This window comes from Trachurus trachurus, assembly GCF_905171665.1.
Source record: "Trachurus trachurus genome assembly, chromosome: 21".
In the NCBI taxonomy this organism is placed as follows: Eukaryota; Metazoa; Chordata; class Actinopteri; order Carangiformes; family Carangidae; genus Trachurus; species Trachurus trachurus.
In genome coordinates, this window is record NC_139899.1 from 27,184,238 (window position 1) to 27,198,586 (window position 14,349).

At 40.2% G+C, this 14,349-nt stretch overlaps 1 protein-coding gene across 1 annotated transcript; it reads left to right on the forward strand.

Moving 5' to 3' along the window:
• Positions 1-8,817: 8,817 nt before the first annotated feature.
• On the forward strand, positions 8,818-12,187 carry LOC311004072 (C-type lectin domain family 4 member E-like; the record flags this gene model as incomplete). The annotated part of the gene is made up of 6 exons (XM_083996020.1): positions 8,818-8,887; positions 8,975-9,076; positions 9,271-9,438; positions 10,625-10,767; positions 10,856-10,959; positions 11,912-12,187. The coding sequence occupies 6 exons, from the start codon at positions 8,818-8,820 to the stop codon at positions 12,063-12,065; spliced, it is 741 nt and encodes a 246-aa protein (XP_083852146.1). The 3' UTR covers positions 12,066-12,187.
• Between the last annotated feature and the right edge of the window lie 2,162 nt (positions 12,188-14,349).

Below are 14,349 nucleotides of genomic sequence, written 5' to 3' on the forward strand. Positions count from 1 at the left end.
TGTTTTTATGATTGACTGTAAGAATCAGTAGCCTCGTAAACCAGCCGCTCCCGGAAATGCAATTCATTTCATTTCTGAGTGAGAGTCTGGCCTCATCCCCGCTGTAAGCGTTTGGCCTGAAACCCTCAGAAGGCCGAGCCAATCAGCTTCGCCGCTGTGATTGACACAGCACGTTGGCCAATCAGGGACCGACTGGTGCAAAGCCCCGTCACTACACCAACTTGCTGATTGGCTGAATGGGGTTGTCTGTCAACGCTACTACTCCCGCCCAGCTCCCGCCCACCCCAAACGCTTACAACGGGGATGAGGCCAGACTCTTCCTCAGAAATGAAATGAATTGCATTTCCGGGAGCGGCTGGTTTACAAGGCTAAAGAATCAGTGCTTCGGACATCAAGCAGTGTAAAATGTGCCTTCATTGAATGTCACGCCTGTTCCTCACTATAGTGATAGTCCAGACTGTGTGTGTGTGTGTGTGGTGCGCATTTCAGATCGTGAACATAATTAAAATCTTTAAATGTTTGCAAAGCACCCTTACATCTCTCTCTTTACCGTCATGTGAAACATCTGTTTCCTGCAGCTGTGTGGACAACGGGACAAATCCAAATGAAAAATTACATTATTAAAGTAGAAGTGAGTGATCCGGTCGTTTTCACTAATGCTGCGTTCCAGGCAGGCTTTTGAAATCGTAAATTACTGCTTCAAGTCACAACTTACGACTTTGTAGCGTTCCAGGCAACCCACTCGTGTTTTTCCGACCTGTTTTACCGGTGAAAGTCACTATAACGGCCACTCGTAACTTCCGACCGGTGAACTCGTACCAGATCGAACTGGTACCACTTCACGGTTGGAAAAATACGAGTTTCCTTGAACGCACCATAACAGTCCTCGTCGCCTCGTCACCACATTCACGGCGTTCTTTGGCTGCACACACAGCCCTGCATGCCGTTCTCTCTCCTCATTGGATAAAAACTGTAGGATACGATAAATGTTTTCTCCTCGGCTCAGAGCAGAGCAGAGTGACTGAGAGACCCATGTTTCGGTCCAAACACTCTATGTAAGTGATTGCTGTCGGAAGATATAACTATTTAAGACTTATATTAACACAAATATATCACTCACTTCTGCTTTAAATCCCTAAATAAATGCAAAATAAATCATTAAAAAAAAGTCAACATTCCTGTTTGTCTACATTTATTTATTCACTCTAGCATATCTACTATATGAAATTAAGAAATAAAAACAGGAAGGTAGAAATAAATAAATAGCTCTATAGTTGAAATGCACAGATAAACAGTTTTTTTTTTTACCAAAATGAATGTATCAATTTCCCTTTTTATTTTGGTATTATTTTATACTAATTTTTGTCCTTTGTACACAACAGGTTGTATACTGTACACCGAGGTTATAGCATCTCCCCCTGTTTCTAAGCTGAACACTTGACCAGTCTCTGGATGTCACTCAGGTGTCAAACTACAGTAAACAATTTCTTTTTTTTTCTCATTAACTCTCTTTATTTTTCCAACACAGACCAAGTTTGAGTTATGCTGGAAAATGTAATGTCACTTTAAATTAGCTGTATGTGAAATTAAGCAATGTAGATAAGAGAAATGAAAAGGGGTAGGCCTATGACTTATGCCCTGATTTTATTTTATAAATGGGTATGATTATTGTAATTTGAAAATATTCTACGTAATTATTTGCAAAAATATATACAGTATATGATTACTAAGTGTCTGATCCAACTAGCTTCTCTATGACGAAATAGAAATCTTTCTAAAAGTAGCATTGGTGGTGAAGTGAATAATACTGTACGTAGAGTAGTTTCTGCTGCACAAATATTTCACAGATGAAGCCTGAAAAAAAGACCCAAAACCAACAATGACTCAGACAGGTAAGAACTAACAGACTGAGCTGTGATTAAATGTGTGTTGTTGTTATTATTCATTGCTCTCCCTCTTCAGGTCTGAGCTCTGGGAGGAAGTTTCAGCTGTCGTCTCTCTCTGGACCCGCTGAGTGTTTTCCTGCTGTTCTCACTCATCGAGGCCTCTGTTCCCTGTGAGTCCCCAAAAGACTGAGAGACCTGTTTTACCTTATTATATATTATAGGTTTTTTCTTTCTTTTTTTTTTAATTAACGTTTTTTATTGATTCCACATATCAATATTTAACATTTCACATAAGATTTTCTAACAGTATACAACAACTTCTCCACCAGGGAGCAGAGACATATATTAAAGCAGAAGTAAGCGATCCGGTCGTTTTGGCTAATGCTGTGTTCCAGGTAGGCTTTTGAAACCGTAAATTACAGCTTCAAGTCACGATTTACGACTTTGTAGCGTTCCAGGCAACCCACTCGTGTTTTTCCGACCTGTTTTACCTGTGAAAGTCACTATAACGGCCACTCGTAACTTCTGACCCGTGAACTCGTACCAGATCGAACTGGTATGACTTCACAGGTCGGAAAAACACGAGTTACGAGTTTCCTTGAATGCACCATAACAGTCCTCGTCCCTACGTCACCACATTCAAGGCATCCCTTGGCTAGGATACGAGAAAAGTTTTCTCCTCGGCTTACAGCAGAGCAGAGTGACTGACATACCCGTGTTTCGGTCCAAACACTCTATGTAAGTGATTGCTGTCGGAAGATATAACTATTTAAGACTTATATTAACACAAATATATCGCTTACTTCTGCTTTAACATACACTCTCAGAGAAAGTTACCGTAGAGTAAATTTGAAGAAAAAAAAAGGAACACTTTTTCACTCCTGTCCTTATTTTCACATCTCTCTTACATTGTCCCTTTTCTCCTGTTGGACGGTAAATATAATGAACAAGTTTGTAGCCTGAACCAAGGGGATCAGTTATCTACTGTTGTGGAAATTTCCTTTAACTTGTGAGAGAGAAAATCATAAGTCCAGCAAATTGAGGTTTCACTTAAGTACTTTATTTTATCTTGCAAGAGGTGGACTGTCATACACACAAAAGTCTGTACGAGAGTGCACACTGAGAATTGGTAATATCAGGTTACATAGACACAAGAGCGAGAAGGAGCCATGTGCTCCTCCTTGGAGGCGGCATCATACATTGTCCTATTGCATTCTTGCAGAATAAGTTTGCATAGTACAAGTTTGCACTTAGCGCTCATGACATGTCACTGGGCTATTATAAAATCAACTCATATGTGAAGGCAGGAAGCTCATGGTTGTCTGTAACCAAGGGTCTGATATGGTCTTTTCACACCTAAGCGAGTTGACATTTCTTTGACATCTCACTGTGATTTTAAATATAGAGACGACTGCTTGCTTAAGCGTTATCATCACAAAATAACAGGAACCAAGTCGGACACCTGCATACTGCTCTATGCACAGCAGACAAGTGCAACTTGCGCTATCTTCAAAGTTCAATCAAGGGTCATAACATAAAAATTTCCATTACACTACCATACACAGTGTCCTTACTGCACAAAGTCTGCCCTCAATGGAGACACAAAATTAAAGCAGAAGTAAGCGGAATATTTGTGTTAAAGCAGAAGCGGAATGTTTGTGTTAATATAAGTCTTAAATAGTTATATCTTCCGACAGCAATCACTTACATAGAGTGTTCGGTCCGAAACACGGGTCTGTCAGTCACTCTGCTCTGCTGTAAGCCGAGGAGAAAACGTCTTGTATACTTCCTTGTATCCTACAACCTTTATCCAATGAGGAGAGAGAACGGCATGAAGGGCTGTAGCCAAGGGATGCATGTGAATGTGGTGACGTAGGGACGAGGACCAATAGATCCATGACGAGGGCGGGGACTGCTAACTCCATCGGCTGCCAAGAAGTTAGCCAAAACGACCGGATCGCTTACTTCTGCTTTAACCCAGTTTTCCCAGTAATTTTTAAAAGTCTCTGTTTTTTGTCTAGTTGAGAAAGTCAGCTTCTCCATTCTATAAATATTGAGCATTACCTCTAATGGATTTTCACTTTCAAAATGTTTTCCATACTCTTATGTAACTCCCGCCAATAAGGGAAAATACAGGGGCATCCCCCAAAGATATGAAAATGACTGGCTTTATTCTCCCCACAAAGTCTCCAGCATCGTGTATCTAGACTTCTGTTGTGCTGGAGTAATAAAACATCTGACAATGTTCTTCCAGCCATATTCTTTTTGTCCTTCCCTTCCTTCGGGATAACCGAAATGTAAGCTTCCCTCCAAGAGTTTGGGATTTCTCCCTCTTTTAGCACCCAATTAAATGCATTCTTTATCAAGGGGATCCATGGTTCTCTGAGCACTTTATAAAACTCTGAGGTGTATCCATCTGTACCCGGGGCCTTGTTTGTCTTCAGCTTTCAAATAGCTGAGTTTATTTCTTCTGCTGTGATTTCCTTTGTCAGAGATGAGTTCTGGGCCTCTGTCACCTTTTGTAAATTTAAGGAATCTATATATTTAGCCTCCAAAGTGTTGATTTTGTTTCTTTTGACATAACCAGAGTCATATATACTATATAGGTGGGAGACCCTGTGTTTCAATTGGTGGTGCCAGCTAAGTTTCGTCCTCTGGTTCTCAAAGTTGCCCATGATGACACCGGACACTTTGGGGTAAGAAAGACATATTTGAATATTCTAAGACATTTTTTTTGGCCGCGCGTAAAACGTGATGTAGCCGCATATATTAAAACGTGTCATGTTTGTCAACTAACCGGGAAGTCGAATCATGTGTTGGATGACACATTGTCACATTTGTCAGAGGATAAACGTTGTGAACTTGTGAATCTGATTAAAAAATATCCTGAACTGTTTGGTGATACGCCTTCTTGCACTGACTGGGTATAGAGCATGACGTCTGTGTGGGAGATGCACAACCGATTAAGCAACGTTTTTATCGCATGTCCCCTGCAAAAGCCAAGTTTTTGGATTCGGAAATTAATTATATGTTGGAAAATAACATTGCTGTACCGTCATCTGCTGCTTGGGCTTCTCCGTGCATTCTGGTGCCAAAACCTGATCGAACATTACGCTTTTGTACTGATTTCAGGAAGCTGAATGTAGTCACCAAACCTGATTCGTTTCCCCTGCCCCGGATGGATGATTGCAAAAATTTACAAACTTCTTATTAATCCCTGGTTTCTGTGTACCACTGGCTGAGCAGTCAAGTTTTTGGGTTCAGTTTGATATTTAGGTCCCCTCCCCAAATCATAATGCCCTCCCCCTCTGAAACCACCTTATCAAACAGTTGCCTGTAAAATACCCAGTCTGAGTCTGGGGGGGGGCATACACATTCAGAATGGTGACCAATTCACCCTCTATTCTCCCCTTAATCAGTACATATCTTCCTTGTTTATCAGATATTTCTGAAAGTTTTTCGAAAGTAATTTTTCCTGACACCGTAATGGCCACTCCTCTTCTATGACCTGTGCTATAAGATGAAAAAAACACTTGGTTCAACCCATTTCTTTTTAGTTTTTCATGTTGTGTCTCTTGCAATAGAGCAACTCCAACCCCTTCCCTTCTCATTTTACCTAGTATCTTGGACCTTTTAGTAATTTCTTCTGGGTCGCCATATTCACCATTTCCCTTCTTTCACTCCCCCTTATGCTACAACAATGATAAACTGCCTTGAACGAAACAAAACCAAAACCAAAAACATTCACCAAAAAACTGGTGATGCCAAAAACCACTTCCATGTGTGGGGTCTGCGTTTTGACCCTGAATGAGTCCTGATGGAAAGTTTGCTCTGAGGGATAACCTCTTCCTTCCAAGAGAAGGGGGCCCTCTGTGCTGCAGTCAGCTTTGTCCATACTGTGTCCAGCAAGTTCCAAATAAAAGTAAAGAAAAAAGTAAATAAATGCAACTCAAAAGTAGCCCTTTTTTAAATAATAATAATATATATAGAGAGGTAGATATAGTCTGTCAGAATAACCCAAGATAAGTAAATCAAAACAAGAAGAGGGGGCCCGTTTCTCACCTTAATGCTTCTAATTAAACAGTCCAAGTGTGAAAAAATCTGCTCAGTCCTCCTTTTCAGATCACTTGACCATCACATCTTGTCTTAGTTCCTCCTAAAGGCTTTCAGTTTCTGTTTAAATCCTGGCTCTATCTCCCTGGGTGTTTGGCTCTTCTCTGCTCGAGCCCGGTGAGCTCTCTCAATCCGAAGGTGAAGAGACGGCGGCAGCGCCAGCTTTTCCCGTAGAAGCGTTTCAGTGAAATCTATCACAGAGCTGGCGTTGTCCTCCGCTCCCTCCTTCACCCCATGAATCCTGATGTTTTCCCTCCTCGACCGTCCCTCCTGATCCCTTATAGGCTTTTTCAAACACTTTTCAAATCTGTTGGAGCACCATATAAAAGTCCATGTAAAATTCCCCAGATGATGCATAGTAGTATTTGGTATAAATGTGATATTTGTTCCAGTTATTGTAGAAAGTAGCAAAACTATCAATAGACAGACATCTCTGGATGATTATAATCAAACATGCAAGATGTCTGAATTAGGTCAACTTTTATTCAGTATCAACATATCTGGGAAAATGGAAAGTTATTTTTTAAGAGTTTTTAACTCTTTCACTGCCAGCTATTTTCACAGCAGCTACCTCCAGCTTGCCAGGCATTTTCCAGCTTTTTGACTGATATTTTTAGACCCACCATATATTATGTACTATTATCATATACGCACTAAACCCATCAAACGAAAGAAGGGAGTCTCTACTTTCCAGCATAAAAAACAAACAAAAAACAACAACAACTGTGTGCTTCTAACTTGTTCCAGTCTTGGGTAACTGGCTGTTGAATATAGGTTAGTTTAGCTCAAATAGCCATTTTGGCACCAACATCTTGAGAAAAAGACATTTTTGTGTTGGCTGTCATTTCCACCAGTACAATTGGCTCCATTATATTTTGCTTTAGTGACACATCAACATCTGTACAGTTGTTCTCTTGTAAACAACAACAAAATCAACACTGACAGATGTCTTTTGATGACAAAAGATGACAAAACATTTATTGACTGACACAACTCTAGCCTCTTTTTAAACATTTTTTAGTTACATCATTTTTCTTTTTTGTACAATGGGCCTGTCCCAAGTGCCCAAGCTGTAAGTGTGATTGAGTGTGCATATTGGGACAGGCCCTGTGTGTGTGTGTGCTGTAACGGGAAGGCTAATACGTATATTCTATAAGCATAGAAGGCTGAAAATCTCAGGACATACTGTATCTGCTCCAAGGGTTAGGTTATTCAGCAGTGTAAAGCTCAAGCATGTGGGAGCCTCCTCTCATATTTAATATCTGACAGTAGCTAACAGCTATCAAGATAGAGATGAAAGTAGGACAGAAGTGGCGGAAGAAGACAGTGTGGCCTGAAAGGGGCTCATGGTGAAGCAGAGGAAACGGCCCTTGAAAGGCTGGTTCAGCCCAAAAGATTTAAAAAAATGAGTTTTGAGTTTAAATCAGCTTTTCTTTTTCTTTTTTTTTTATCTTCATGTTGTTTTTTCCCTCTACTTTCTCCTCAGAGTAGCACACCAGAATGCCTCATTTATGCAAGAGGGAAATCACAAAATGCTCCATGAGCATTTGAGCTTTTTCAGCAGGGCAGCTCCTTCATATGAGGAAGTGAGAGTCAACAAAATGATCTTTCTGGCTCACACAATACATTTTGGTGATCAGCAGCTTTGAGTCATGGTTCCTGGCGTCACACAGCTGTGAACTTGAGGCTATTTCTGTGAAAACAATGTCATGCACAACATGCGTCAAACAAGAACCACATCCTTAAAAAAAAAAAAAAAACATTTTGGCAAATTTGTCTGTTGCCATAATCCCTATAGTTTTAGGAGTATAGGTTCACTACATTTAATTGTCAGTGCAAGCTATTTTTAGATCGGTGGGGCAGAGATGCGAGCTGCTCAGCTAACGCATTGGAGGCGCACGATACTTTCACGCTTCCCTCATCAACCTAAATAAATACACAATCCAACAACTCCAAAACGCTCTTGTGGACAAGTTGTGACCTGCACATTCGCCATGCTTGTGATTGATATGTCATATGTAACCATCTTTAAATATCATGGCAAATTATCAGACACGTGTAAGTTTATTATGTAAAAGTTTGGTGAGTGTAGTCCAAATAGTCTCTGAGTAACTGAGAAAAAAGTTGCAGCCGTCTTCAGTCTTTATTTGTACCTGTAGGTAGATTTGTCCTACAGTGAGTTGTTGTCCATTCACACATAACATTTCATCATACATACATAATAAACCAGAGGACGGTCAGTTGTGTCTGTTACCTCCTCTCCACTCACTCTGCCTCCTGGGCTGAAGGCAGACAGGACAGCAGAGTCAGAGGAGCACATCTTGGTGATTATAGACAGTCTTGAAGAACAGGTACACGACTGTGTCAAAGTATTGCAGTTCCAACCTCCCACCTGTCAGTGGCATCAGCTGTTTTGAACGAAAAACACGCAAGAATACTGAGCTGCAGCAAAATCTCAATGTAGTTCACATGTAAAGAGAATGGAATATGGAAATGTCACTAGTTGTTTGTTTAAACTACTCTGATGATTTAAGAAGACCAGTAAAGTGTCCAATGTTGAATATGGACATACACTTACATTTACTGCTTTGTCACAAGTTCTCAATTTCACACAAAAAACTGTGAAGACTTGTAGATGTCTATTGCTTCTCACTGAATAATAAATTGCTTACACTCACACATTTCCTGTTTAAAGTGGCATATTTGAGAAGCATGTGTTACTTCCTCACATCTTAAGAGAAAGCTGAAGCCATTAAGCGTTGAGTCCTTTCATGTCAGACCGTGCTGCAGCTGATCCTCTGTATCGTAGTGAGCATCAATGGACGAAATCTACGCCAATGTTGATTTCGAAAGCCCTAACAAGTTCAACATTTCAGCCAATCCCACAGGTAAGAGCTGTCAGTCAGACAGAGCAGAGAACAAATGTCTGTTATTATGTGTGACTGTTTTTATTGACTGGTCTTTTCTTGGTTCAGGTCCCACCAGCTCTGAGAGGAGATGTCATGGAGCTGTCGTCCTCTCTCTGAGTCTGCTGAGTGTTTTCCTGCTGGCTGGACTCATCGGCCTCGGTGTTCACTGTGAGTCTGCTTCATTCAGCATTGAAGTCACGATTAAAGGCTCATTATTATGCAGTGCCTCCAAAACTCAAGTATGGGTTGGACTCAAACCTGAGCAGCTGCAACATGGGGAAGAATAAGGAAATATGTGATCCTGTCTATGTTTCTGTTTGCACCTGTTTTGCAGATGTTTTATGTGCTATGATTTATTTCAGATTACGGTTCAGCTATAGAGTTCTCCACTGTCACATCCTACCTGAGTGAGCTCCTCCAGATCAGCGATAACAAGTCTTTGTCCCTGACTGAAGAGAGAGACCAGCTGAACTACACCCTCATTGAAGTCACCAACCAGCGCGACGTGTTTCAGAGTTTGTCTGAATGCAGTGAGTCTTTGCATGTTTCTGTTATTTAGACTTATTTGTGTATAAATGAAACATTTTTAGATTAAGATACCAATTATCCTAAAATTGTAGTCACCAGTGTAAAGAAAATTAAAGGTCATGGCTACAACTTTTTCATCAAAATGATTCATTTTCAAAAATAAATCCACAGAACGTCTAGAGGGGTGCAGAATAAAAGTATTATTTTACTAAGAAAAAAAATGTATAGTATAGAAATAATTGTTTTATAAATTGTTACGGGTCCAAAGTATATAAATATTTACATCTTACGTTTGCAACGTCGACATGAAATGATCTATGCTAATGCTAACTAACGGTCAGCCGGTACTCTAACGTTTCTGGTGCAGGCGTGATGCTGCGCTGTTGTTGAGTTTGTTTTCAGGTGAGTTAGTGTGAATACGTGTTTTCAGTCCGCTGTCAACACTGGAGCTTCTGCTCGTTAAATACGGTTAGCGTTAGCTTAGCTTTAGCTTCTAGCTTCGGTATTTGGCGTAACGGGCAACCAGTACAACTGAAGGTTGGAGCGAGAGCCATCAGAGTGTCTTTGTGTTCTTTCAGGAAGTTGATGTCGAGGTCATCTATCCTCAGCTTTGGAGCCTGATTCAGTGTGTTGATAGTATTGGCCACTTCTCTTTCAGATATCTCTATCTCTTATATTAAAAACAGCCTTTGTGTGGTTGATGGGAATGTAATCACAGTCAGGTGAATCAAACTGCTGAGATGTCATGCACATACTGTATACCTTTAGCCTTGCAAAATGCATGTATTCATTTCTTGCTGCTGGGAATTATTGTGACAGGCCTGATCTCAAAGATAACTTAAGGATGTGGTCTCTAACTTTCATTATTAACTGTATTCCATCAGTATTCAACTGCGGCAGATTTTGACCGATCAGAGTTCAACACCCCTACAGCCGCACTTGTAGAAGCCATTTTTTTGGGATGTCAGCCAATTCTTCTTTGGCACTCTTCCTCGCACATTGTTCTGCCCTCGACACTGCCCACTGAGGGCAAAGTTGTATATCCTCACGTTATTGAAAAAAAGCAGGTATCAACATATTTTTTTGCGTCTTGGCAACAACTTGGTACTGAAATATTGGTTCTCGACCTGAGATCAAATTTGGTTTTGGAGCATTTGGTCATTGTAATCCTCTCGCTGTGTCCTGCAGAGAAAACATGTCCCTCAGGATGGACAATGTTCAGCTGTTCTTGTTACCTCCTCTCCACTAAGTCTGGTACCTGGGACAAAGGCAGAGAGGACTGTAGAGGCAGAGGAGCAGATCTGGTCGTCATAGACAGTACTGAAGAGCAGGTAATGTGCGTGAGTGATTAATTTTCATCTTCTTTCCTGTGTTATATGTCCAGATAACTGCATAATGGTGTCTCTTCATTTTTACCAGAAATTTCTCATTGGATTAACCTCAGATGCAATTTGGATTGGTTTGACTGACAAAGAGGAGGAAAGCGTCTGGAAATGGGTCGATGGAACTCCACTTACTCTGTCGTAAGGCTTCCATTTTTTTTTTTTACTACATATTTAACCCAAAAATTAAAAACATACCGTATATTCCCACCTTGGAGAGAATAGGTGGTCGAACGATCCGACCACCCGCCACACGGTCTCCTTGCAAACATGTGGGAAACACTGTCGTTTATTAATGGGAAGCGCTGGATGCGCTGGCTGATAAGTTTTCGTTAAGTTTCGTTTTCCCCCCAGACGATAGCGCTTCTCAACCAGATGGTGGAGGCACTGAGCTGAAACTCTGCATTGTTGCTTTAAATGTACATGTGTACTGTTACACCAACAACAATGGAAGTTGGATATTTGGAAAAAAGCAAAGATAAGAAATTATGTTCAGATTAAAAATGAGTATTCCACTGAATCCTATGTTTCATTTAATTTAAAGAAGGGACAGAGGTGTTTTACCCTTGGCAGATGAGGTAGGTAGGTATAAAGGTATTCCTGAAGAACAGTGATTTTGTGTACTTTGTGACCTAGGAGTTGTGGAGGATGAGTTTCATTTTGTGTTTCACTGTTCACTTTATCATGGTTTAAGAAATGTTTTATTTGAAAAAATCCAAGAAAAGAATCCTGATTTATTCTGGATTTCTGAATGTCATGTTGGTTTGGAGGGGGTATTTTTTTTAAGTAAGTTCTTGGAGAAGGCGTGGCAGTTGTGCAGGAGAAGTCTGTGCCCTTCATTCACATTCTGAGAATATTAATTGTATTTCCTTTCGACTGTCTTGGATATTATTATGTGATTCACGTGAGTGTCTTGTAAGCCCATGGGGGCTGGGCACCTTGTTGTGCAGGACACTTTGATAACATTTTTACTTACTTACTTACTTACTTACTTACTGTACAGCAGTTCCCTAAGCACCTTGATGCTTCCACACAGACTGATGCAAGTTGTGCTGTGCTGTGCAGTTGTTGATGCTGTGTTCTTCCCTTCTAGGTACTGGCATACAACTGAGCCTAATAATGGAGGTGAAGGTTCAAAGTTTGGTGAGGAGGACTGTGCCCACATCAGAGATGTTGAGAAGAGAAAATGGAATGATCTGTCATGTGACACGTCCTTGAAGTGGACATGTGAAATGAAGGCTTCCTAGTGTTGGCAATGATTAATGATGTAAAGCTTTAAAACTAGTGTTATGTTTGTTAAAAATGTTGGTCTGTGTTCGACTCTGCTGAAGATTGGATCTATGTAAACAGCTTCACAACATTAAAAGCACCTGGAGGTGATGGTGAAAATGTGAGTCACCTGTTTTATTTTTGACATCTCATTCCTGATAATAAATGGACTGCATTTAGGAGCCCTGCGGTGTGCGAGCCTTTTTCTTTCTTTTCAATTCTGACATCTCATCCAACACCTGTTTAGCTGTGTTGCTTATTTCACAAATGTACAATCCTTACAAGTTGTACCTTGCTGTAAAGCTGACTAATCAGGCTTTCCAACGATATAAAACCACACCAATTATTATTACTAAACGGAAAAATGATTGACTGAAATAACATTACCAAACTTTTTTTTCGAGTCGTTTATATTTAGGTCACATTCACACCAGCCTTGTTTAGTCTGGTTGAACCGAACAGAGTGTTTGCAACAATGTATCATCCTTGCATTTGTTCGAATCAGATAACGGACCTTTAGGTGTGAACCCGCCCTAACACGTGTCAGAAACTTGTTCTTGTTTTTGTACTGTGGATTGCTAAATCAATCAATTGAAAACCCCAATAAAAAGAGGAGACCATAGACTGCGAGGGGAAACGTGAGAGCCAATAAAAACTTATAAAGAGTTTATGTTCTGTTCTGTGACATTGTAATAAAGCCTTCCCCACTTTAAAAATTCTCTAAATTATATTTGTGGCCCTGAAAACATGAAACAGCAGCTGTAGGTTAGGCAAATCATCAGCCAGTAACCACAGTCATCAGAATAAAAATTTGTGATGGCCCAATATCCAGATTCATATTCAGCAATGAGTGTACCAAATTTTATGCTATTATCACAAAATGAACAATGGTTTAGCTTCAGAGAAAACATGTTCCTCAGGATGGACAATGTGCCGCTGAACACTAGTCTTGTTCCTGTGTGTGTGTGTGATTAATTTTCATCATTCATTTTTCATTTTTCCTGTGTCATTGATATGTTTAGATAATTACTATGTTTAGATAATTGTATAATGTGGTCTCTTCATATTAACCTCAGACGAAATTTGGATTGGTTTGACTGACAGAGAGAAGGAAGGCGTCTGGAAATGGGTCTGGATGCTGACAAAATTTAACCAAATCCCGCCAAAACACAAGTGTCTAAATTCTGTCTAAACAGCTTATGGGGAAGGTTTGCACAGAGAAGCAACCTCCGCAAGATGTAGCTTGTTATAGACCCTGAAGAGTTTTTCTCATTAAAGTAGCACCATCGCAAATTCCAATACTTTGTTCGGCCAGTGGTGCAGCGTATCAGATATAAACATCCTCATCCTCTTTACATAGCGTACCGTTCAGGAGGTGGGGCTTGTCTCATAACAAAAAGGAAATCTGCATTCCTCTCAGGCACTAACTACACCATTGGCTATATTTTTTGTACAGATAGTTATGGCTCCCCTGTACCTATTTATTGCATATTTCAGTTTTTTTTATTGCTATTACTGCTGTATTTGCAATAGTGCTACTATTAAGATTCTTGAGTTCAACATTTACTCTTTGAATCAATTTGCTCAAGAAATAGAGGTTGAAGTGTAAAGGGAAGTGAGCAGTCAGTCTGAGACAAGTTGACACTTTCATTGTGATATGCTTAGAAAGGGTGAGGTGAGAAAAAGGGAAGTCAACTGCCTGCATTCTGCAAACTCACCACTAGATGTCACTAAATCCCACACACTGTTTTTTAAGGCAGTGCCATTGTTTTATCCCTGGAGTGGACAAAGTCGTCTTGCTCCTAAACCTTAAGCTTAAAATGGTATTTTATCAAAGTCTGGTCCACCTGGTACAACTCAGGACACTGTTTCAGGACCTGTGGTTCATCCAGGTCAAAGGACTTGTTGAGCAGCTTTGTGACATGGACTAGATTATCAGTCTCAGGTATATCCAGGCTTTCTGTCCTTATGTTTCCTCTCCAAAATCAAGGTCAAGAAAGAAACTTGGATTTGATTGACTGACAGAAACAATCAAAAAAACAACAACATGGAAATGGATTGATCCAAACTCATCAAGGCATAAGTCACACACTAGAACAACATCTGCATGAATTGTTTGAATTTGCAACTTTTGCTTTTGTTTTGTATGAAATAATAATTTGTACCAACCTCTCGTGATGTGAAAATACACTTGATTATCAACCTTAACTGTAAAGAACTGTAGACTTATGTTGTTCATCCTTTCACTGTGCATTACTTGGT